The 27,287-nt window shown below is 43.7% G+C and overlaps 1 protein-coding gene across 2 annotated transcripts in view; it reads left to right on the top strand.

Moving 5' to 3' along the window:
- abhd3 (abhydrolase domain containing 3, phospholipase) overlaps positions 1 to 27,287 on the top strand; it is a 64,590-nt gene that overhangs the window by 10,480 nt on the left and 26,823 nt on the right. For both annotated transcript variants that reach the window (XM_080194299.1, XM_080194298.1), the window contains exons 2-4: positions 9,060 to 9,223; positions 9,810 to 9,992; positions 21,589 to 21,634. In XM_080194299.1, the coding sequence (XP_080050425.1) occupies positions 9,060 to 9,223; positions 9,810 to 9,992; positions 21,589 to 21,634 (393 nt within the window). The remainder of the gene's footprint in view (positions 1 to 9,059; positions 9,224 to 9,809; positions 9,993 to 21,588; positions 21,635 to 27,287) is intronic.

Genomic DNA, 27,287 nt, shown 5'->3' with positions numbered 1-27,287 from the left:
ATCAGAAATCTATCTTACCAAAACACTTTTGACTCATCCAAAGCCAGATAAAAACATTTGGATGTTGAAGAAAGAGATTCCTTAGATTTGTGATTGCTTCAGGTCTAGACAAAAAGACATATGCTGAACATTGCTTTATTTTGTAGGCCTAATAGTGGATGGCATAATAGCCACACAAGGAATCAATGAAGTCTCAGGAAAATCTGTCAAAGTTTTAAGATGATTTGATACATATTTTAATCTGAGCAGTAACAAGATCCTTGAAAGAGCAAAGTTTAACAAAAGGGTCCAACAGTCAGGAGAACTTGTTGACTCCTTCATTAACGAGCTGCACAAAACTGACTATGACTATGGTGACCTGAAATTAGAATTTATCAGGGACAGAATTAGTGTTGGAGTGGTGGGCTATGCACTCTTAGGTGTTTGACTCTTGAAAAGGCCATTCAAATAGTCAGGCAATCTGAAATCTGTTTACAGCACAGATGTATCTTAAGGAGCCAAAGCAACCATGTTACAAAGCAATCCCTGTTGTCCAGCTAGTAAAGCAGCAGAGAAACAATGTCACTGCATGCCAAGGGAAGGAATACAATTACTAACCAGTAGAGCTGGGTGATCATGCCAACGCTGTGGAGCCAAGTGACCCCACAGGCATGATCAATGTCCGGTTTTGTCAGCACAGTTTTGTTTGGAAGTCCTACTCATCAAGTACTGTTGACACATCAGGAGTCAGCAGCTTTTGTGTCTTACAGTGCCACAGAGACAGTGTTGTTGGAACAGCATTCACCTGCAGTCCTAGGACTCAGGAAAAAGGTAAGTAACTGGGAGGGGTGGATGTTTTCCAGTGGAAGTTGCAGGGAGTGAGACAGTGGGATCTGAAGCCAAGGGCAAGAGTTAGCTATCTGTGGCCACTCCCCCCCACCCCGATTATACTCAAATTAGTGCAGATTGAGGAACTCCACACCTTCAAATGACAGGCAATGACTTAACACCTGAGAGAAAACCCCTGCTTCACATATGATAATTCTTTGTTCATCATTTTAAAAGATGTCAATCAATGTAAAATCAACTGTTAGTGCAAAGTGATACAAACAGATAAACTGTTTATCCAAATTATGATATTTAATATTAGATTTATTTGTGACATATATGATATAATTTTACTCTACACCATGTGTAGATTATGTTATTTCTAAGTTGAATAAAAACTTCATGCAATCTGGCCAAAACCAAGCTTCTGTAAAATTATGTCATAATAGCAGTGCCACCTCTCCTGGTGCGGTTGCCAAGGCTCTCTTATTGGGCTTGCAACATCATGAGCCTGCCTGGTGTTCTCAAATATGATGGTGAACACAGAGGGGATCAATTAGGGGGCCCCCTCCAGGAAGATTGCCCCACTGGTTTCAATTCTGATGAAAGGTCATCGAGAGGATTGTTCATCAACTCCCGTTAGGAAAATCGATGGCAAGTTGGCTGACCTACAAAAAGGCTGCCCACAATGGTGATATGCTGGGGTGGGCTTGATAATCTCAACCTGAGACTTCCACTTTCCAATGGAAGGAAATCTGGAAATCCTGTCCTCAAAAATACTCAACCAATCTGATTGACTGCTCTTGCAATCACAGCAGCACCAGAACTCAGGCCCACAACAGCATGGATTCCAGACTCAGCTAAGTCCAGGACTTTTGCATGGGATGGGATCAGGCATGGTGAGGGGATGGTGTGGTAGGAGGACAGGGGGTGAGACATACAGGAGGTGGTCCCTTCTTGGGGGAGTGATGGAGAGTGTCCCCAGTGCGCACAAAACACTCCCCAAAGGAGATCCCCTTCATTCCTACATTTCATCAGAGATGAGCCTGCCCAATTTCATCTGCCTTCCAATGCCAACCATATTATTACAGCAAAGGCAGAAGTAGGACTTTAATTACCCTTTAGTTGAGGCAATGAACGGCATCAATAGGTGTTATGTTTCAGGATTTTAGTCTCTTCTACAACAAAGAGCAAAATAATTGATAGTCACACCAGGGATTACTTAACCAACAAGTCAGAGTTTATTGAGTTAGGTGTTGCTTCATCACAGTCTAAAATGGAAGATACAACCCCATGAATGCCTCTGGTGATGTCACAGCAAGTTATGTGACTAACCACCTAGCAATGCATTGTTTTACAGTACATAACACTAGGGAATAAGGGTTACCCACCAGCCTTACCTTATATACTCCATCCCTGTCAAAATCACAACTGCCGAGTACAGTAAAATGCACCCTGTTTGCTCTAATTCTCTCCCCAGAGACACCGACAGACCAGCTGAGCATGTCCAGCACTTTTCTGCTCATTTCAGATCTCCTGCAGCATTTTACTTTTCCTAAAGTCTATCCTAGTTACTCGGGTCAAAGAACTGAATACCAACATCTTTCTTACAGTTCTTCATATGCAGCTCAATGCAAATCTCCATCTCAATTTGAAACAATTGGTTACAGTAAATAATAATTCAATAACACTTTAGAAGTGGGGTATTAGTAGTCAAAAATAAAATTGGCATAATTCAGTCAGTTTAAAAAAGAAAATAATTGTAAGGGTAGAAAAGATTATAGACAGTTCTCCACTGAAGGATCAGCTGTAAGACTATCTCCTGGGACCCACTGCTGTTTCTCCTCCCACTGTCCAAATCCTTTATTCAGCTAACTTGGTTTTCTGCATGCTTGGAGGATTTTGTATCAAGGTTAGGCTGAGTCACAGTCAAAAAATGCTGTGCTTTGAGATGTCGAAATATCAGAAAAATGATTCCAAACTATAGGGAACTTTACACAGAGAGAATGTTATCAATCACAGATGTTAGGTACACCCATTATCAACTGTACTCTGATATAAAATGCCAAGCTCTCCACTGCCAGCAGCAGTCAAACAATTTACTAAATTACACGAGCTGCTGTTAAATTAAACACCTAATCCACTTACCCATTAAATGAGTAGAGTTAGTTCCATGCATCTGTGTATTTGCATTATGTTCCTGTACCATGTGATGATGGAAGCACATAAACAAATTAAACAATTGAACATTAATATTGCTAACAGTCATTTCTAAGCTAACACCACTCTTCCATTAGGAGATATTCTCATTCTTATGAGGAACTGCTGTTTTGAATCTTTGCCCCTCACCCCCAGTAAAGGGATCTAATCTATACAAAGAGGGCAAGCAGCCTTGCCCCTGATTCCTTTCGCCATCTGACCATCCCATCTACCAGTTGAATATGGTGTGAGCTGATGCAGCTGTCACATTCCAACCAAATTTATTTCACCGACCTCCCCCCAGTGACTGTACACATCAACAATCCAGAGCAAAAAGCTCATCAGCACTCTCTCCTAAAGTTCCTCTTCACAAAGAGCGAGGCCCAGCCTACACCTCATGCCAGGCAGTTAAAATGAGTCAGAGATGGATCATCAGGTGAATGAGTGTTGGCAATCTGATAACATATCTCGGACTAGGGATTACACTGTCAACATTCTCAATGGGGAAATGTTGCTCCCATACAGTTTAAACATTTTGCTCACAAAATGTATTTCTCTAATCTATCATTTTAATCATCCTCTCTGATCTTTTTCACAAATGGTGCTGAAATAATAAGCCAATTTTGTGTTTTACCAGTCTTGATCTAAATGAGCATGAACGCCTGTAACTTGTAGCCATTATCCCCAAATATCAGGACACTTGAATGTCTAGCCACAAGCCTCTCCCATTGTTTCAGTGCAAGCTCCATGCTTCCTCAGTCTCATTGCATTCATGCCATTGGTTTCTCCTTCCCTCCCTCTCAGCAAACTGTTCCAATGATCTGGCCATCTGTCCAACAGATGAGCTGAAATTTTGTACAGCTCAAAGAAAAAATAAACAATCTCATTATGCTCTAAACAGCACCAAACGCCTTTGGTTCTGACTCTGTCAACATCTCTGGCTGAGCCTAGGAGGTGTCTTACCTCGGCATTTGTTCAACCGTGAACTGAACTTTAAATGTCATAGCCAGTCAGTCCCTTGTCGGATTACATAACATATTAAGTGACTCTTCATTACATAACAATCCTTAACCTTCAACCCCAGTGCCTATCCCAATTTCCTGTAATTATGTCATGAATAGGGCAAAGAAAAAAATAATTGTGCTAGAATCTGAGTTGAACTGAATTTTGCTGACATATGCCACAGCCTCCTGAGCCTCTGCTACAAAGGGCTTGCAGCCAGCCTTTCATTTAAAAAAATGAGAACATCCTTACAGTAATCACTAATGTTAAATGTAACATGAATGAATTGATCAGGGACCTAACAGTATATTTAGATATTAATTTGTTTGACGCCAGGACAAGTTTTCTTTTTGCTTTAGGATGCGGCGCTGTCTACATCTATATTTATTTGTGCTCAGTATCAAGGGTAAGAAGAATTATCACTTGCTATTTCATTGATTTTATGTAATACTTATGTAATACTTTTATTAAATACTTATTTTGCAATTTCTGTCCCGATAGTAATTTATGTTCTACAAGGGGTAATTAATATGTAACTATTGTTTCCAAGAATTGTTGAAAAACTAAATACAATTGTGACTTTGCATACCCAAAAGCATTCCCTTAGATTATTTAAATTAGGATCTGATCTGTTTTGAATACCATTTTATATTTTCAACATATTAATTAATGTTTTCAATGGTATTTCAGCAGTTAAATCAATACCTTCAAAATTAATCAATTCACCATTTGGTTTTATATTAATTCTAACAAGACCCTGTCAGGTAACTAACGATGGCTGTATATAAAAGCACCACCTTTGCTGAACCGCAGAGAACTAATAACTCCAAGTTCAATGCCTAGTCCACTCTTAACAAATTGAAGTTATTGCTACATCTTACATTTTACTGCATTCATCGCATCATAGTTTTGCCTGAAAGATGGGTGATTGTGATGACATAAAGGGATGGTAGCGGTGGATTAATTATGAAGTCATAATGAATGGACATATACTATAGTTTTTATCATATGACTGAGTAATGGGCCACAGACAAGTGTCATGTATGATGTACATGTGGCACACAGTCAGCAGGAGACTAGGGATTGTCAAAATCACCAATCTGAGATGTGTCACCACCTTGGGGCATAATCTTGATTGCAATACCTTTTTCAAAATTGTCCGGATGAAAACAAAAAATGTAAACCTTTTATTATTTTTGAAGGTAGAAGGGACTGAAAAGTTCCTCATTTTCATCGTAACCAGGTTATGCTTAAATATGTGGCGGAATTTTCCGGCCCTACTAAGGGCCAGAACGGAGGCAGAATGGGAGCTGAATATACCAGCTCCAACCAGCCTGCTGTTTGTCTGACATCCCATTCCCATCATCTGGCAGCTTTTCAGAGGCAGGTTTTGGGCTGGCAGAGCCATCTGTCCCCAAAAAGCAAGTAGCCAATCAGGCTCTAAGGATCTTTTTAGGTGTAGTTAATGGAGGTTAGAACAAAGAACAAAGAAAATTACAGCACAGGAACAGGCCCTTCAGCCTTCCAAGCCTGCACTGACCAAATACTCCCCTGCAGCGAGTTCCAGGCACCCACTACCCTCTGCATAAAAAACTTGCTTCATACATCTCTTTTAAACCTTGCCCCTTGCACCTTAAACCTATGCCCCCTGTTAATTGACTCTTCCACTTAGGAAAAAACTTCTGACTATCCACTCTGTCCATATCCCTCATAATCTTGTAGACTGAGATTTTCCAGCAGCAATCAATCATTCCGCAGGCAGTTAAGATATAGGATGTGGGATTCAAAACAGAAAATTATGGAAAGACTTAACAGAATAGACAAGTCACATTTTAGATGAAATGATCTACACTTGAAATGTTACCTCGTCCTTTTTGCCACAGATCCTAACCAGCCTGCTGAATACTACTGTGATATTGAATGGAAATCATAGACATCTGAAAAAGATATAAATCAAATTGATTTGAAATCATGGCATTAATAAATTGTCCAATCAAGCACTCATACAATTATTCTTCATATTTCCTTCTAACCACATTATTTTTCCACATGAACCAAAAATCTCGATATTACTCAACTAAGCATATATGCACTGTAGTCTATGTTGGATTAACTAATGATAATTTACCATTATGGGGGTATTTCAATACATTTTTCTGTAGCTTTCAGAGGAATGATTTTAAAACAGCGAGTTGTAATATATTGTGAAACTGCAACAAGTCATCAGTAATTCATATGAATCACAAAAAGAAAGAAAATTGTTTGAAATCACTCTAGTGCGCCATTATAATTGAAAAAAGGCATGAAGCTCCATGGGTTGTCTTATTCTATTTTAGTCCCCTTGCGCCATGTCAGTGCAATATGTGTAGTAGGTATGTGATGACATATTTTACCAGCATCGTTGAACTTTTCAGCATTGTGACTTTACCAAGTGATAATAACCAACTACTATGAACTAGTAAATCAGCTACATATTCTGTTGAAGATTCCTTTTCACACGTATTGACTCTAAATTTCCTCTTTTTCCACTGCATTCATCTCTCTATTAGATTGCTATTTTTATGATCATTATACATACCAATGTCTGACTCAGTAATAGTCACATTTACAGGTAGAAATTAGTGCAGAACAGGTTCTTTCATTTCTGTCCTCCTCTGGGGCTCCTCTTTCCTCATGTTACTGCTGGTGTAAGTCATTGAAAGCTCCTGCAACATTACAGAAGTATTGGTTGCACCAGAAAGAAATGCAGAGAACTTCACTAGGCAGGACATGCTTCCGTTGCTTCTATAACAGCAACTTTTAAAAAGCATTTAGATAAGTACATGGATGGGAAAGGATTAGAGGGATATGGGCCAAATGCAGACTGTTGGGACTAGCTGGGAGAGAACCATGGACAGCATGAACCAGTTGGGCCAAAGAGACTGTTTCTGTGCTGTATTCCTCTATGACTCTATGATATATAATTATGTTAAAATTTATTGGACAATTCAATCCTGTTCTATTTCCCTCTCAAAATACAGATGATTTGCTCTAGATTCAGGTGTTTGATTTGATTTATTGTCACATTATTGTCACAGTGAAAGGTATTATTTCTTGCGCGCTATACAGACAAAATTCATAGAGAAGGAAACAAGAGAATTCAGAATGTAGTGTTACAGTCACAGCTGGAGTGTTGATAAAGATCAACTTAATGCAAGGTAAGTCCATTCAAAAGTCTGACAGCAGGGAAGAAGCTGTTCTTGAGTCAGTTGGTACGTGACCTCAGACTTTTGTGTCTTTTTCCCAAAGGAAGAAGTGGAAGAGAGAATGTCTGGGGTGTTTGGGGTCCTTGATTATGCTGACTGCTTTTCTAAAGCAGTGGAAAATGTAGACAGAGTCAATGGATGGGAGGTTGATTTGTGTGGTGGACTGGGCTTTGTTCATGACCCTTTGTAGTTTCTTGTAGTCTTGGACAGAGCAGGAGCCATACCAAGCTGTGATACAACCAGAAAGAATGCTTTCTATGGTGCATCTGTAAAAGTTGGTGAGAATCGTAGCTGACATGCCAAATTTCCTTAGTCTTCTGAGAAAGTAGAGGCATTGGTGGGTTTTCTTAATTATAGTGTCGGCATGGGGGACCAGGATAGGTTGTTGGTGATCTGGACACCTAAAAACTTGAAACTCTCGAGCCTTTCTACTTTGTCCCCATTGACGTAGACAGGGGCATGTTCTCCTTTACGCTTCCTGAAGTCGATGACAATCTCTTTCATTTTATGACATCGAGGGAGGGATTACTGTTGCCGCACCAGTTCACCAGATTCTCTATCTCATTCCTGCACTCTGTCTCGTCCTTGTTTGAGATCAGACCCACTATGGTGGCGTCATCGGCAAACTTGAAAATTGAATTGGAGGCGAATTTGGCCGTACGGAGTATAATAGGGAGCTGAGAACACAGCCCCCTGCTATAGGTGTTGAGGATTATCGTGGAGGAAGTGTTGTTGCCTATCCTTACTGATTGTGGTCTGTGAGTTAGGAAGTTCAGGACCCAGTCACAGAGGGACATACCGAGGCCCAAGCCACAGAGTTTGGAGATGAGTTTCGTGGGAAGAATAGTGTTGAAGACTGAGCTGTAGTCAATAAATAGGAGCCTGACATAGGTGTCCTTGTCATCCAGGTGTTCCAGGGTTGAGTACAGGGCCAGGGAGATTCTGCTGTGGATCTGTTGCGGTGGTCGGCAAACTGTAGTGGATCCAGGTAGTCCGGGAGGCTGGAATTGATTCGTGCCATGGCTAACCTTTCAAAGCACTTTATAATGAAGTGCCAGTGCAGACTTGATGGGCCGATCAGCCACTTCTGCACTGTACGATTCTGTGATTCTAATGCAAACCCAGCCATTTCATTGAGCTATAATGATTTACTGAACTTTCTGGATAATCTCCTCACCTCTATCTGTCCTTGTACCTTTCCGCATCTTTCTCCCTGAAACCATAACCATTTCGCTTAAGCTTTTTGATCAGCAGATGATTTTTGCATCACTCTCATTGGTCAAAATCCCACAGCAACACACTTCATTGCACCAATCATAGTTATAGTTCTGTCAACTGCTTTGCTTTTAATTTAAATTCTCTCATTTTTCCTGACACTCTCTGAGCAAGACACCGGTGCTGCAGTTTATCAGCTCATTATTACCTATTAACTCTTTGCTGCTCCATCATGCAATGGCCTCCACAGCGTGATCCAGCAATATTTTATAAATTAGGATTGCAGAAATCGCCTGTAAAGCTTCAGTGATGGAATACACCAGCCTCACTTTTATTTTTTAATAGATCAATAGAACAGGTTGGGTTTTCAATGTAAAAGTGATGATATCGTATGTAACAACACAGAGGCAAATACAGAATAAAGCAGAAAATGCTAGAAGCTCAGCTCCAAGGAACATGAGAATGTGATCTATTTTTTCCTTCCCTTTTTATTTGTTCTTATTGTAGATTTCTAGTAGTTTCCAGCTATTAACTCCAGTAAATGTCATAGATCTGCTGTCACGCAATAACTGTGAGCTTGATTTATTGCAGAAGCCACAGCTTATCACAGGGGCAACAACGCTATCTCAGTTTCTACAGAGGTATTGTCCTGTGGTAACAGAGACTTATTATCCGACCTTTTGGTGCTGGGAAGCAAGAGTCCAGACACTGCTCAGGCCATTCATCACAGCCAAGCCTTGGGTGGAATACAGAAAGTAGGCATCATTTATATTCTGTCTATTGTACTGTTGGCATTGTCCAAATCGTTACTTGTACTTACACATAAATCAGGTTTCAATGTACATTCGAATTACTGGCTTTTTGGAAATGTATGTCTGAACCAAAATATTCAAAACGCTGACTCACCCATTAATTGTTCTGCTTTCTCACTGCCCAACACATTAAACAGTCACATTATATCTTGCATTTGAGTCAAATTTTACAGCTATATTGGTTTTAGAATTTTCTTTTGGATTAAATTGTTGAGCAAATTATTAAATGGGTGGTGAGTGGGAGCAATTTGTAAAATTAGCTTTTTTTTTAAACCTGTCATTTCAGGAAATCCTGATCTGAGCAAAATCCAAATCCAAAAGCATTGCATTTGTTGGCAGGCTTGTTGCATTCAACTGCATCATTTGTTTAAAATAGTAATAATAATCATCAAAATAATGGATCTCATGTTTGTCCAGAAAGTAATGACGACACAAATTAATGATATTACCAAAAAATGAGATTGCTATGTGAAAGTGTGTCTTAAGAATTAATCCATTTTTCATTTTGTTTATTGTTTCTGCATTACAGTGAGCTCATTAAAACGGCAGATGGTGGACATATTTCCTTGGATTGGAATGATAGTGATGACAATGCACTATATCCTGTTTCTGCTACAAGACCTACTATCCTTATCTTACCTGGACTTACAGGAACGAGTAAGGAATCATATATACTGCACATGGTTAAACAGAGTGAAGTACTTGGATACAGGCAAGAGTTACTTCTATTGATTACTATTTTCATGTTTTTTGTTTACGATCCATGCATCATTTTCCAGTCAGTGGGGAGGGCAAGCAACCATCTCGCACACTTCTGCCAATTTCCCTCAAGATAAGAGATATTAACACCGGGAAATGGAACTAGTTTCCATTTTTGGCACTCCCAAATTAGATAGAGCATAAACTTAAATGCAAGTTACATCTCCCTTCACTCTCTTCCGGCATATGTCATCACCAGCCTTGGAAAATTATTCCCTACAGCACTAGTGTGACACTTGTTAGATCAGCCCAGTAGGTGAAACAAATCACATTAGTTCCAATGTCAAAAATAAATTCATAGGTTGGTTTTATTAATTTTGACAGAATGTACAGGTAAACCTTTACATTCTAAATGCTTACATTATGATATCCATTAGGGTCTGTAACTACTTCAATTCAGGTTAAGGGTGGAATTTTACCTAAAAGTGGCGAAGTGTTAGGGTCTGACTTAAAACCAGTGCATTTCTCTCCAGAGAAAGAGTTTTTTTTTCTCCCAGATCTTATGGAACTTTGTCAAAAAAAAACAAAAAGGGCACCTTGATCACAGGAAAATATAACCTCCCCCAACATGGAGGTCTCAGGGGCTGCCCCCACCCTCAAAGCCAGCATTCACCTACTCCCCCAGTGCAGTTAAAGCAAGCATCCCCCACTCCACTTAATTAAAGCCAACAATCCCTCTCTGCCCAGAATCAAAGCAACATCTGTCTCTCCACTGTCTGACCATGTCCCTTTCCCTCAGGGGCTATACTCACTTTTATGCTCCCGGGGGGGGTAAGTCCATGATAGATTCACATTTGGGTGGAACTGTTGTAAACCTTGAAGTGATGTCACATTGACAAGGTTTAAAAATATGGTGAAGGCGGGGGGGGGGGGAGGAAATCATGGAGCGATGGAGGTCTTTAATTACATTCAAATATATGTAAATGTAGGTTTGTAAGTTATGGCTGTGTACCTGATTATGTCACTGGTAAAGGGTGGGAAAAATCAGAAATCGTTATCTCGCTGGCGAGATTCACAGTTTTTGGGTTTCACTGGATTTTGAGACCCTACCACCATTCCCATGGACAGAGAGCATGGGCTTAAGATCACCCCCAGATCTCAGCATTGGATATCAATAATTAATGAAAGCAATTTATATCTGTACACCACAAAGACAATGGGCAGAATTTTCCTGAATGATGGTGGGGGCTCAAGATGCAGCAAAATCCTGGAAGTTGTGGTTGTCGCTGTCGAGATCGCTACTTCCAATTTTCGCTAACCTCTCACCAGTGACATAATCAGGTTCATGCCTATTATGAATATTTAAATATGCTAATTTGGGACTTGCCCTCACTGGATGGAAATCAGATTACTTCAGGGCAGAGGGGCTGAGAGAATCCAAAGGGGGTTCTCGCCAGTGCTAAATGTGCTAGGTCCCTCTCGTGTGATTCTCCAACCCAGTGCATTCTGCACATGATCGTACGGGGCCAGAGAATCATCCCTGGTGTGTGAAAACTGTCACCCATCTTGATCTGACATTGTTGTCACATGAAGCAGAATTCTCCCATTCCACCCATGATGGGGTTTGTGGCTGGCGGAAGCAGAGAATCTAGCAAGAGCCAAAGAACAAAAACAGCCCGGGAAACAGGCCCTTCAGCCCAACGAGCCCGCGCCACCATCTTAACACCACCAGTTCCCCCCTCCACCCATGACCCTTGTCTAATGTTTTATGGCCACCCACATTGAGGGAAACTAATTTAGGGACCATTTATTACTGCCAATCAGCCTAACAGCACATCTTTGGGGCGTGGGAGGAAACCGGAGCACCCGGAGAAAACCCACGCAAGCACGGGGAGAATGCGCAAACTCCCACAGACACTGGCCCAAATCCATGTGTCTGCACAGCAATCAGTGATAGTCACTGAGCTGTCATCTTGCCCAGTATCTGGTCCAGTTTAGGCACACATTAACGACATGAAGCACTAGGCCAATCTCAAACAACCAAGAGTAGCCCAAGTACGACCCATCGCGTGTATGCCCCTCGTTGGACACAAGGCGGACCGACTTAAAACCTGTGAATGAAAAGAGAAAAAAAAACATTATTGATGTACCATATCCATTTACCTTACCAGGGACGCCCCAATGCTAATGACCTTTATTTAAAACAATCTCCTATATCCACCCATCTCTAACCCAGTCATTTGCCTGTCTAAGTTACTCTTAAATGGCTCTAGCGTGTTTGCCTCCACCACCTTACTTGGCAGAGCATTCCATACCCCCACTACCCTCTGTGTGAAAAACCTCCCTCTAATATCTGTGTTATACCTCACCCCCCTCACCTTAAGTCCATGGCCCCTTGTCCTATGTGTATCATAGGAAATAGCTTACCTCTGTTCACTCTATCTATACCCTTCATAATCTTATATACTTCTATTAGATCCCACCACAGTCGCTGTCTTTCAAGGGAAAAGAGCCCCAATTTATTCAATCTTTCCTCATACCCCAGTCCTTCCATACCAGGCAACATCCTGGTAAACCTCCTCTGCACTCTCTCTAGAGTCTCCACGTCCTTCCGGTAGTAAGGCGACCAGAACTGGACGCAGTACTCTAAATACGGCCTAACCAACGTTCTGTACAACTGCAACATTAGACTCCAGCTCTTATACTCTATACCCCTTCCCATAAAGGCTAACATACCATAGGCTTTCTTCACCACACTCTCCGCTTGCACTGCCACCTTCAAAGACTTGTGCACTTGCACCCCCAGGTCTCGCTGCAATTCTATACTCCTTACGGGCTTACCCTTTATCGTATAACTTCCCCGTACATTATTCCGGTCAAAATGCATCACCTCACATTTATCCGGATTAAACTCCATTTGCCATGTATCTGCCCAATCTACCAGCCTATCAATATCCAGTTGTATTGCCAGACACTGCTCCTCACTGCCAATCCAGCCATCTTGGTGTCATCAGCAAATTTGCTGATCACACCACCTACTCCCTCTTCCAAATCATTTATATACACTACAAAGAGGAGGTCCCAGTACTGAGCCCTGCAGCACACCACTAGTGACAGACCTCCAGCTAGAAAAGGACCCCTCCACTACTACTCTCTGACTCCTCTTAGCAAGCCAGTTCTCTACCCATCTAGATATCTGGCCTCATATCCCATGAGCTTTAATCTTCTCTACCAGCCTACCATGAGGGACTTTGTCAAATGCCTTATTGAAATCCATATAGACGACATCAACGGCTCGTCCTTCGTCGACCGTTTTTGTCACCTCCTCAAAGAATTCTACCAAGATTCATAAGGCAAGACTTCCCCTTTACAAAGCCATGCTGCGTATCCTTAATCAGATCGCAACGCTCTAAGTGCTCATACATCCTATCCCTAAAAATCCTCTCCATCAACTTGCCTACCACTGACGTTAAAATCACCGGCCTATAGTTACCCGGGCTATCCCTCCTACCCTTTTTAAATAACAGTACCACGTTTCCTATCCTTCAGTCCTCTGGGACCTCACCTGTGTCCAAAGAAGAGACAAAGATTTGTGTCAGAGGCCCAGCAATTTCATCTCTCGCCTCCCTAAGCAGCCTAGAATAAATGCCATTGGGCCCCGGAGATTTATCGGTTTTAATGCTACCTAAAAGCCCTAACACATCTTCCCTCGTAATCGATAGATCTTTCAATTGGTCTACCGCTCCCTCGATGACCGTACCAGACATCAAGCCCCTCTCCTTCGTGAATACCGACGCAAAGTATTCATTCAGAATCTCCCCCGTTCCCTCTGCCTCTTAGCACAATTCCCCTTATCTGTCCCTGAGAGGACCGATTTTACCCCTAGCCACACTTTTGCTCTTAAGATAGGAGTAAAACGCCTTTGGATTCTCCTTAACCCTACCTGCCAAAGCCATCTCATGCCCCCTCTTTGCTCTCCTAACTCCCCATTTGAGATCCCTCCTACTCTCTCTGTATTCCTCCAACGCTCTCTCCATTCACAGTTGCTTAGACATGACATACACCTCTCGTTTCTTCCTAACCAGGTCTTCTATATCTCTAGTAATCCACGGCTCTCTAACCCTACCTTTCCCATCCTTCCTCCTAACCGGCACATGCCTTTCCTGCACCCATTGCAGTTTTCCCCTGAAAGACTCCCACATGCCTAACGTGGTCTTGCCTTCCAACAGCCTATCCCAGTCTGTATCCCTAAGCTCCTGCCTAATCCAGCTGTATCTAGCCTTCCCCCAATTTAGCACCCTCCCCTTAGGACAGCTCTCATCTTTTTCCATTCGTATCCTAAAGTAGACGGAGTTGTGGTCACTATTAGCCACATGTTCGCCTACCGCAACCTCAACCACCTGACCCAGCTCATTGCCCAGAACTAAATCCAGTATAGCCCCCTCTCTAGTCAGGCTATCTACATACTGCTGCAAGGATCCTTCCAATACACATCTTACGAATTCCTCCGCGTCCGAACCCCCAGCTCTAGGCACCTTCCAATCCACCCCAGGGAGATTAAAATCTCCCACTACAACAACCCTGTTCTTCCTACACATGTCCAAAATGTCCCTACATATACCCTCTTCCACTGCCCGCAGGCCATCAGGCGGCCTATAGTACACTCCTAGCATAGTAATGGCCCCCTTCCTATTCCTCAACTCCACCCACAGAGACTCAATTCCCAACCCCTCCATGTTATCCTCTCTCTGCACCGCTGTGATCTGCTCCCTAACTAAGAGCGCCACTCCCCCTCCTCTTTTCAAACCTCCCCTATCACGCCTAAAACACTTATACCCTGGAATATTTGGCTGCCAGTCCTGCCCCTCGTTTAGGTCTCTGTCACTGCCACCACACCTAAATTCCTCGCGAACATCAAGGCCTTAAGTTCATCCGTCTTACCCGTCACACTCCTCGCATTAAAACAGATGCGCCTAAGACCCTCAGGCCCACTCGGATCCTCCTTCTCCTGGGAGATTTTCCTATCATCTAGACTTACCCTGACCTCCAACTCACTCCCACTCCCAGTGCCTGAGCTGCCTCTCTCCTCCCCACCCCCCCTCCATATTAGTTTAAACCCTGCCAAAACACTCCCGGTAACCTCCCAGCTAAAATATGTGTCCCCTTCCCATTTAAGTGTTCCCTATCCCTCTTCTACAAGTGCCCTTCCTTTGCAAAGACTTCCCAATGGTCTACAAAACTAAAACCCTCTGTCCTGCACCAATCCCTTAGCCACGCATTCAGCTGTAGGATCTCATTATTTTTATCCCTGCTATTGCTGGGCACTGGCAGCAGTCATGATGTGGGTATGCCGGCGTTGGACTGGCGTAAACACAGTAAAAAGTCTGACAACACCAGGTTTTAGTCCAACCTATTTATTTGATAATATACTCACAAGCTTTCGGGGTTAGTCCCTTCGTCAGGTGAATGGAGAGTTCCCACTGGCAGCAGCCCAGAGATCGCCACCCTGGAGGCCCTGCACTTCAGCCTGGCTCCCAACTCCCTGAACTGCGTACGTATTTCCCCCCTACTCTTCCTTCCTACGTCCTTCTCTCCTACGTGTATAATTACATCCGCCTGGGTCCCTTGGCCCTTCAAGATTCCCTCTACCCTCTCCGACACATCCTGTACCCCAGCTCCAGGGAGGCAGACCACCATCCTGGAGTCCCGCTTTTGCCCACAGAACTGCCTATCAATTCCTCTAACCCTCCCATCCCCCACCACTATCTCACATCCAGCCCGCTTCCTTCCCTCTGAGGCATTTTCCTCTTCCCCTCGTGCCCTTTCCACCTCAGTTGGCACCTTACCCCTGCTATCTTGAGAGACTACCCCTGGGGTAGCCTTTGGAACATTACTCCTCTTCTTTTTCCCCTTCCTAACTGTAACCCACCCATCCCCCCCGCCCCAGGCTCTGGGATCCCCTCTTGAACGTGGTTCCTATTCATTAGCGCCTCATTCTCCCTGACTAAAAATAAATTCTCCAGCCTCAGCTCTAGTTGCCTTACGCAGGCCCTCAAATGCTGCAACTCCAGACACTTGGTGCAGATGTGGACACTCCGGAGATGTGGTGTCTCCAGGAACTCCCACATATTGCACCTTACACAGCTCACACGCCTCCCCATGGACCCTGCCATTTAATTGACCACCCTTAAACTTACGGACACAAATGGAAAAATTTGACCAGTAACTCACCTTGCCGAAGCTTGCTTTCGCCAAAGCCCTGTGAGCCAAAGCCCTTGCAGCACTCACTCAGCACCCGCCTCACTCTGCTGCCCTCTCCCGACGCTGCCCACTGTCTACTGTGGCCTTTTTGTACTCCCGCACTCCCTTCCCAACTGCCCTTGTGCCTAGGTCCCGCTACGGAAAGCGCAAACTGCAAAAATACCCCGCGAACCAGCAACGCAATTGAAAACAATCAGTACACTCGCAGTTTAGACTCACCAGCCGCCAGTACACTGCTCCGGAGAACAATGAGCAAAAAGTCGAAACTTCCTGATATAAAATTACATAGCAATTCTCCCATAGGCAGGTTAATGGCAGGTCAGTTGTCCTGTTACCTGGTGATGTAAATACCATTTGTATTCATTTGCATTTCATGAAAGTTCATTGAAACACTTGTTTGCTGGTACCTCGTCAGGCTTTCCAATCTTGCGTCAATGCCAGCATGAAATTACAGTGAAGACAAGGGGGCCACCATGGAAGGAGGGCTGTGCAAGGAGAGGGGGAACAGGTGAGGGTACACAAGAATAGGCAGAGGGGCAAGGAGGTGGATGAAGACAACAAACAAGGGAAGACAAAAGGAAGACTGAGGGGAAACAAGCTGGATCCCACCAGGCTGCATGAAAAGCTCACAAACAAAGGGAGGCAAAGGAATATCCCATCGTTTACAGGAAGGGGATGCATGAAGGCTCCTGATGCAATGCAGTGGATGCAATGGTCCAAGTGGCGCATGGGTGCCTTACAGGTGATGGGCTCAGGGGAAGAGTGGTTGAATTGCGAGGTGCAGACTTCTTTTTGAGCCTTTTTCCTCTGGATTGCTGAAGTCCTGCATGGTCTGGTGAAGACAGGTGGTCTAGAGAGAGTGACATGAATGTGCTGGACTGGTGTTTAAATATGGCACTGGTTCCTTTCAACCCGCCAGCTGATGGCAGGTGGACAAATCAGCTGCCATCCCACCAGGTGACCTGGGCAGGAACTCACCTATGCATAATTAATGAGGTTCAAAGGACTGAATCAGGCATGGGATCCTACTATTCTGACCAGTGGGAAAGGTACCACCAGAGCCACCCATAACTGCAGTTAGTCTCAAAATGCTCAACATATAGATGGCAATGTTGTACCTCATACTATCCAGGCCAGATTCTCATGGCATCATGGAGATTCTGCAGACCTATAAAAGTGATGGACAGGACCCGGATCCTAATGTTCAGCCCCATTTCAGACAGATCCTGTTTTCATTGGTAGGAGAAAGAAGGGCAAAGCATGATTTACACATGAGTGAAACCTAAACTCAGGAGGGCCATTTGAACTCAATACTACTTAAATAAATAGGAAATAGGCCCTATTTCCCTCCATTGTTGGAACCACAAATTCACAGATGTAAATGCTCACGAATGATGGATAAGAGATGTAGAGCTGTCAAGTTATTTAAATGCCCAGCTTTTTCAAAAATTGAAAGAAAACCTATCTGTCTCAGTGAAAGTTGAAGAAAATTGTTCTAGCAGTTAAAATAGCTGTTTGTTGACATTATCCCCTAGGGCTATCTTTATACCATTATTAATAGGTGGCTGGGTGTTTTTGTAACCTGCAATTATTCAGCAGGCGTGGGAGGGTTGTAAGTTGATAGTTTGATTGACAGCTCAAAAGGTTCTTAAAGCATTAGTTGACTTTGAGAAGGGGTTATTAATACAAATCTCCTTCTTTTGATAAGGGAATAAGTGCTTGAGGGGCCTTTAAAGTTTTGAATGGGCTTTTCTAAATGGAAATGTTTGTTTAACATTGTAAAAACTATAATAGATATTTAGAGCTTGATTTAATTTCATCTCAACATGGTTCCTGAGATCTGCCCATGGTAGATATTGGGTGAGTTGACATGGAGGGTGTGAAATGGCAAACAATGATAGGCGGTGGGCATGGGTTGGCATGGAAGCTATAAGGGTCCATGGAGTTGGCATAGATAGAACATGGGATGGAGTGGGTGGGGGTAAGGGAATGTGACAGGTCAGGATTAGAGGGCCTACTATTTAAGAGAACAACTGGGATGATGTCCTAATGCAGTGAGATGGATCTTTTGAAACAGTCTGCCTTGGCATCCAACAGCTACTACATGTGATTCCAATCTGCAGCTGTGGGCAGAGGGCACGTCCTCACTCACACCTATCCCTTTCCCTGAGGGAAGTGCACTAAGCCACAACATTTCCTGACTCGAGCTACCCAATTCCAGGGTGAAATATGGAAAATGTTTCTTAAAAGATACCTTATCTTAGAAGATAAGATACTTTTGCATGATTATCGACATTATACTCTTTCAAGGAAAATAAGTTGCAAGTAATTTTGACTTTGTGAAATAGTGTAAAATGGTTCAGCCCCTTCTATTTGTGGTGGTGGTCCTCTAAAATACTGTGCCCACCACCTACCTGCCCATGCCTGCCCCCGTCCCAATTTTGCCACTGGTGGGGAGGCACTGGGCTAATTAAAGCCCACTTAAATGCCTCATCCCACCATCATTGGGATTTAACTAGCAGCAGGAAAGGGCCATGCCAAGTTTCCAGCCCATGGGCTTTCTCCTTGAGAGGGAGAGGGCATAATTTCAAAGTAAGGGGTCGTCCATTTAAAACAGAGATGAGGAGGAATTTCTTTGCTCAGAGGGTAGTGCATCTGTGGAATTCTTTACCGCAGAGAGTTGTAGAGGTCAGGTCTTTAAATATGTTCAAGGCTGAGATGGGCAGATTTTTAATCAGTAAGGAAATTAAGGGTCACGGAGATAAGGCAGGAGAGTGGAGTTGAGGATTATATCAGATCAGTCATGATCTCACTGAATGTCAGAGCAGACATGATGGGCTGAATAGCCTACTTCTGCTCCTGTGTCTTATGGTCTTATGGCTGGTGGCTGGCAAGGGGCTTGCTCCTTTAATGGGGTGCCTTGCTGGGGACTGTCTGCCTGGTCTCAGTGTAACCCCCGAGCCTTACTTCCAGCCTTGGCTCCAACACAACACACCTTCTTGCAGATCTCGTTGCAATACTATCAAACGGCAGTGCTGGTCCTAGAGAGCTGCCATTCTCTGAGCTCTCTGAGGTGGGACGTCCTGCCTGAAGCTAGTTAGCGACAATCAGCCAACTGGAGACAGGTTAGGCCTTGGATTTTATGTGTGGGGACAGTACCACCACCCTCAATGTAAAATACAATCCTGTATCATGTAATTTTACTAATACGGGCTGGAATTTTCTAGCCCCTACCACTACCTTCCCCCTCACTCCTCTCCCCCTCCCCACCCCTCCACCTGCCCTCCCCACTCCCCTCCCCACCTTCCCCACCACCATGGCAGGGGCAGGAAGCCATTGAAATCTCTGTTCAAATCTCCAGGACTAGATAATCCCACCAATGCGAGGGGCTGGATAATTCTGGCCATAGACTTAAAAAGAACGAATTCGGGGGGTTTACCTCTTTACTTTCACAGCTAGTTTAACCTATTTGTTCATGATATGCGCTGAGTGGAATTCACATGACATGATGGCATTTAATAACAGCTTCAGAAAATACCTGAAATGAGTATCAATAATTGCAGAGCACTGATTCTTTTCCCTATACATTCATCCAACTTGACCCCAAAAACACAAATACATCTAAAAATTCCAAGATTATAGACACTGTGACTGGCACTAAAATTTTTACAAATGCAACTTAAGAGGCTGATTCACAACTTTGTTGCACAGCCTCACCTGTGGTGTTGAATGTCACATCTTATTGTGGAATATTCTCTATCTCGACACCTGCTATTCAAGTGTCTTAGTCAGGCGCTGTCACTCTTGCAGGAAAAACACAGCATTGATGTTTCTGCTGCCACTGATGTCTTTTTTACTCAAGGGCATAAAGCAGACAAATAAAATTAACAAGCAGCATCATCAAGAGGAGCCCAAGCTGCCTCTAGAGTTTATATTCAGTCTCCTTTCTCATTATCAGCTCACAGCGAAATCATCATCAAAACAGTTGTCCTGATTAGTATTAGTCAACAAGCAACTGAACCATAAAAACCAGGAAAACCCCAGATTCCATTCCCAAACCTTTGATTTTCATGCTGTGAGCTGGAACCAGTGATAAACATGCCACAGTTGGCCTCAGTGTCCATAGATGAGGGAAAGTGCCATCAGCAGGCTTGCTGTTTCTGAATGCTCTTGAGTTAGCTGTGACAATATCATGTCCGGGCAGCCCACTTGACTTCTGAATTTGCAAACCAGGGTGTCTACTTCCTGCTAAAGGACTACTTTTCAATATCAGTCCACGATGGGCTGGTCCCTTCCTCTCAGGGTTCTCTAACCCTTCCCACAGCTCCCATCTAAATACAAGTGATTTAAGAACAAATTTATCTATGAGGGAAAACTGGCAGAAATGACTTCTGCTTTGAAATGGTCAGGAAATTTACCCATCTCTGTTTGGAATGCTTGTAAAAATGTTTTATAGAGCCATTTGGAGCTCTAACCTTTCTACACTCTCGACTATGAATAGAAAATCATTGCAGGTGTAAAGATGTATTAGAAGTTGTGATCATTTAAGTTTTTTTACAGATGTAGCATCAGAAACAAAATATAACGTTGGATGGAACTTTCAAGTTGGGTGGATGTGCAGAGTAGTGTTAGCAGATAAGCTTCCTGTGGCATGGCAACATGGTGTTTAGCACTGCTGCCTGACAACGCCAGGGACCCAGGTTCAATTCCAGCCTTAGGTCACAGTCTGTGTGGAGTTTGTACGTTCTCCCTGTGCTTGTGTTGGTTTCCTCCAGTTGCTCCAGTTTCCTCCCACCCATCAAAGATGAGTAGGTTAGATTGATTGGCCATGCTAAATCGATTCTTAGTGTCAGGGGGACTGGCTACAGTGAATATGTAGGGTTACAGGGATAGAGATTGTCGGTGGTGCAGACTTGATGGGCTGAATGGCCTTCTTCTACACTGTCAGGATTCCATATAACCCACCCAACTTCCCTATCCACAGAAACCCCTGCCAAAATTGGAAGATACACTTTTTAGCTTTTCAATATTTTTCTAGGTAGGTGAAAAGAAAAGATACGTTTACAACCTTCTTACAAAAGCCCACCTGTAAAGTCAGCAAGTACAAACCATTCAGTTTTTAGAAACTCATCAAAAAATGCTACCTTCATTGTTTATAAAAATTCTCTTCAAAACCTCTTTCCAAGCATTTACACAGGACCTTCATGCACTTGCCAGCAACCTTTCCTTGCCTCAGTGCAACTGTTGACTCTACATAAGCCTCGCCCTCAGAGGTATTCTAGTATTTTTAGAAATTAGAATTAAATATTGATGGAACACATTGAAAAATATTTTTTGATTTCTTTTAGGTGTGTCGTATTCAACAACAGAGGAGTTTCTGGAGAAAATCTTTTGGTAGGTTTTTTTTGGGTCCATAAAACTGTGGGAACTGTTTGTCACTGTATATCTAAAGCTTATGGAGAGGGTCCACAAATTTGGGGCAATCTTCCTGCACATTAATTCTATGAAGAACCCTCATCGGCCAAGAATGTGCACTGGAAATTAAAACATGAACTGCAGAAAAATAAAACAGTTTGCTGCATTCTTTCCTCTCCTATACACAGATAGACCCATAAAGTGCAACATTAACTTTAGCTAACTTTAAAGGGTGAATTTTGCAGGGGATATATCATCTACATCAAGCCCTACCCACCCCCTCTGCCCCCCTTCCCCGCAGGTGAAAAGTAAGTCGGAACAATTTAAAATCTAGCTGCCCCTCAGTGATAACATGCTGGGGGTGGTCTTAATGGGTTAAGATTGGAACTTCTGCCATTCAGGGACAGGACGTCCCACCTTTAAAAGCTGCCAGTCAATCTGATTGGTCAGCAGCTCTGCAGTCCCAGTGGCATCAAAACACATAGTGGCCACCATTGGGACTGCAAGCAGTCAAAGGAGAACTAAAGATGGATCCTGGAACAAAGAACAAAGAACAACACAGCACGGGAAACAGGCCCTTCGGCCCAACGAGCCCGCGCCGCCGTCCCATTGTCTCAGTGACCTACTCATGATTTTAGTCTACGCCTAATGTGCGAGGATCAGGGAGGTCCAATATAGGGACAATTTGTTACCCAATCAATCAGCCTAAAAGCACATCTTTGGGATGTGGGAGGAAACCGGAGCACCCGGAGGAAACCCACGCAACCACGGGGAGAACGTGCAAACTCCCACAGACACAGGCCCAAATCCATGTGTCCGCACAGCAACAGAGATAGTCTCTGAGCTGTCATGTTGCCCTCGAGATGGTCCAGTTTAAGCACACTAACGACATGAAGCAATAGGCAACTCCCGAAGCAACGTCCAAGAGCAGCCCACTACAACCTGCCGCATGCATGCCCCTTGCTGGTCAACAAGGTGGACTTAAATGCCTGTGGAGACAAAAAATTCATTATTAAACAGGCAAAGACTGTAACATCCCTGAGGCAAAAACGGAATCCCAAGCCTACAATGTTTAGTAAGGCCTGCTATATCCCCCTATATGTAGACCGCTCATGTGGCTGTCTAAGTGACTCTTAAACAACCCTAGCGTGCCTGCTTCCACCACCTTTCTCGGCAGTGCATTCCACACCCCCACTACCCTTTGCGTGAAAAACTTCCCTCTAATATTTGTCTTATACCTAGCCCCCCTCACCCTAAGCCCGTGACCCCTCGTTCTATCCATTTCTAATAGCGGAAAAAGCTTACCACCATTTACTCTATCTATCCCCTTCATAATCTTATAAACCTCTATTAGATCCCCCCTCAGCCGACGTCTCTCAAGGGAAAACAGCCCAAGTTCGTTCAATCTTTCCTCGTAAGACAGCCCTTCCATACCAGGCAGCATCCTGGTAAATCTCCTCTGCACTCTCTCCAGGATCTCTACATCCTTCCGGTAGTACAGCGACCAGAACTGGACGCAGTACTCCAAGTGAGGCCTAACCAACGTTCTATACAACTGCAACTTCAGACTCCTACTCTTATATTCTATAGCCCTTCCTATGAAGGATAACATACCATACGCTTTCCTCATCACATTCTGCACCTGCACCGACACCTTCAGGGACTTGTGCACTTGCACCCCCAGGTCTCTCTGCGTATCTATACTCCGGATAGTTCTACCTTTTATCGTATAACTCCCCTCCACATTATTCCGGCCAAAGTGCATCACCTCGCATTTCTCCGGATTAAATTCCATTTGCCATCTATCTGCCCAATCTACCAGCCTGTCTATGTCCTGTTGCATTGCCAGGCACTGCTCCTCAGTACCCGCCAATCCAACCATCTTAGTGTCATCAGCAAATTTGCTGATCACACCACCTACCCCCTCTTCCAAGTCATTAATATATACCACAAATAGAAGAGGTCCTAGTACCGAGCCCTGCGGCACACCACTGGTGACAGACCTCCAATTGGAAAAGGAGCCTTCCACTACTACCTGCTGTCTCCTCCTCCCAAGCCAGTTCTCCACCCATCTACATACCTGGCCTTGTATCCCATGAGCCTTCACCTTTTCTATCAGCCTACCATGAGGGACCTTGTCAAACGCCTTACTGAAATCCATATAGATGACATCAACGGCTTGTCCTTCGTCAACCGTTTTTGTCACCTCTTCAAAAAATTCCACTAGATTCGTAAGGCACGACCTCCCTGTAACGAAGCCATGCTGCGTATCCCTGATCAGATTGCAGCGCTCCAGATGTTCATACATCCTATCCTTGAGGATCCTCTCCATTAGCTTGCCTATAACTGAAGTCAAGCTCACCGGCCTATAATTCCCTGGGTTATCCCTCTGACCCTTTTTAAACAACGGTACTACATTTGCAATCCGCCAATCCTCTGGGACCTCACCTGTGTCCAAAGAAGAGACAAAGATTTGCGTCAGAGGCCCAGCAATTTCATCCCTCACCTCCCTTAGCAGCCTGGGATAGATGCCATCAGGCCCCGGAGATTTATCCGTCTTTATACTGTCTAAAAGTCCCAACACCTCTTCCCTCGTGATGACTATTTCCCTCAACGGATCCTCAAACTCCTCAAGCACAGCACCAGACATCAGGCCCCTCTCCTGCGTGAATACCGACGCAAAGTATTCATTCAAGATCTTCCCCATTCCCCCAGGCTCCAAGCATAGTTCCCCTCCTCTGTCCCTGAGAGGACCAATCTTCCCTCTAACCATCCTTTTGCTTCTAACATAGGAGTAAAATGCCTTAGGATTTTCCTTAATCCTACCCGCCAAAGCCATTTCGTGGCCCCTTTTTGCCTTTCTGATGCCCCTTTTAAGTTCTCTCCTACATTCTCTGTATTCTTCTAACGCTATCTCTGTCCTCAAATGCCTAGATCTAATGTACGCCTCCCTCTTCCTCCTGACCAGGTCCTCAATATCCCTAGTTACCCACGGCTCTCTAATCCTACCCTTCCCATCCTTCCTCTTGACCTCTGGACTTCAGGTAAGTCCGGGCATTTTGTTCAGGGATAGTTTTGTGACCCCAATGAGTGGGGAAGGGCAGGTTGGGGTGGGGTTCTAAGGGCCAATGGATTGGCACAAAGAGATGTACAGCAGTGGGCACACACCCCTGCCCCTGAAGGAAGTGCCCTGTCTTCCAGCATGCCTTTAGTCAGACAGCACTGTGGTTAGCATTGCTGCTTCACAAGGACAGGGACCCAGCTTCAATTCCGGCCTCGGGTCACTGTCTGTGCGGAGTTTGCACATTCTCCCCATGTCTGCACGGGTTTCCTGTGGGTGCTCTAGTTGTCTCCCACAGTCCAAAGATGTGCGGGTTAGATTGATTGGCCATGATAAATTGACATATAGTGTCAGGGCGATTAGCAGAATAAATATGTGGGGTTACGGGAATAGGGCCTGGGTGGGATTGTGGTTGATTCGATGGGCCAAATGACCTCCTTCTGCTCTGTAGGGATGCTATGATTCTATTCAATGTTCCCCTGCCTACCTCAGCCACATGTATTATTGCAGCCATTAATTGACCACTTCAGGGCCTCGATTGGCCTAAGGGCAGGTGGGCTCTCTGTAAAATTTACCCCAAAGAGTTCTAAAGTAACATTTTACACCAGCAAGATGGCATGTAGGAAAAGAACAATTGACTTATCTAGCCTGCTTCAGATTTACAATGTCTTAGCCGTCATAATCAAACAGTTCCAACCGCCACGTAATCTCCCAGGATTAAAAAAACAGAAAAGATACAGAGTGGAAAAATGGAAAATATATGGAAAATAATAGTCTGAAAATGCTTATTGTGTTTCAGGGATACATCACACTTAAAAATATGCAAAAATCCACCCAAACACACTTTCTTAAAACATACAGACTGGATTATACATTGAGGGTGGGCATCCTGTCATCTATGTTAGGAGGGAACCCACCTCTGGTTAGCCAGCTCTCCCCACTTTAATGTTTCAGCCAATGGGATTTTAATTATTATGAGGCCAGACCTCTGCCCCTGGAGGGGGTAGTGCCTGTACCAAATATACTGTACGTATTGTTTGTAACTGCCATTTGGAATCTTGAAAATAATTTTTTGGTGTTTAAAAGTTAATTATTCTTATCTTTGCAATAGAAAGAGCTACAGATTTAAAATGTAAGTTGAACACTTTCCAGTCACTGAGTTGATAAGTCATGTGAAGTAAGTCAGCTCTGGTGAAACAGTGGCACAGTGGTTCTGTCACTGGTCTGATAATCCAGAGACCCCAGGTAATTCTTGGGGACCCGGGTTCGAATCCTACCACAGCGGATGGTAAAATATGAATTCAATAAAAATCTGGAACTAGAAGCCTAATGATGACCATGAAACCGTTGTTGAAAAAGTCTACCTGGCTCATTTACCTCCCCATACCCTCTTAAATGGCCTAGCAGACATTCAGTTTAACAGTAATTAGGAATGGACACTAAATGTTGGCACAGTCAATGACACCCACATCCTGTGAAAAAAGAAAAAGATACTGCACCTAGGTGTAATCCCTGACCTCTGTTAAGATCGTCTTGCCACAGCACAGGCATGGAACACAAAGGGCTTATATGTGAAAGGTAGCTAGTATCCACTGAACTAGATCCAACCTTCATCAACATGCCAACAGGGTTGAATGAAGAGGGAGGAGACATATGCACCAGAACACTACCAGCTTGCCTGTCACAGAATTGGAGTGGGTGAGAGTCCAATAATGGAAATCTCCATTAACCTCAGGTAGGAATTTCCGGTCTCGCTCGAGTGAGGCTGGAAAATCCCACCCATGGTGTGTTTCTATGTTTTGTATTCTATGTAATTCTGCATTGTAGAAAGGAAACTTAAATGATAAAATTGGAAATTTGTTTCCATTTAATACTTGTTATGCTCTGCCACACTTCAACATAATGCTCAGTTATGATTTTTATTATGAAGGCATGAGAACGCATAGCTTTGGAACACCTCCAATTAAATTATAAAGTACGACCCCTGCCAATATCACTTATCATAAAATTCTCAAATGCCTTTCTATTGCACGGTATCCAACTTAAACACTGTGAAGTGTTTTTACTTGAGCTGCTGGCTCATTTTTTAGATCGGTACCCTTTGTAAAGTAATATTATTTATTTTCCTAAGACATAATAGTTTATTCAGTATGTGCACAGCATAACTTTGAGACACTAAAGGCCTAATCTTAACTCCAGGAGACAATCAGGTGGAAAGGAGAAGTGCAACCAGTAACCACTCCCCCCCACCCCCCCAGTTACATTGCCAACATGAAACTTGGATGATTTTAATTCCAGGGCCTTACTTTAGCAATTGATGGGATGTCCAACCCATCATATCACCTCGAGAAATGAACAATTGTCCATTTTCTCAGCATTGAGGTCGCATTCACAACTTTCCCGATTTACTGTTAGAGTAATAGCAAGTGATTCTCTAACCTCACCGCACCGTTAGCAGATTGTACTGATCCCTGCTGGCCTAAAAATCAGTTTCGCACCCAGCGCCAACGTGTTTGCAAGTCTGCCCCCCTCCTAATGACCGAACCAAATCACACCCAGAAAGGGCATGAG

Source organism: Carcharhinus amblyrhynchos, chromosome 8, assembly GCF_965287045.1.
Source record: "Carcharhinus amblyrhynchos chromosome 8, sCarAmb.v2.hapA, whole genome shotgun sequence".
Classification (NCBI taxonomy): domain Eukaryota; kingdom Metazoa; phylum Chordata; class Chondrichthyes; order Carcharhiniformes; family Carcharhinidae; genus Carcharhinus; species Carcharhinus amblyrhynchos.
Note: the sequence above shows the minus strand (reverse complement) of the source record. Positions and strands in the feature narration are given on the sequence as shown.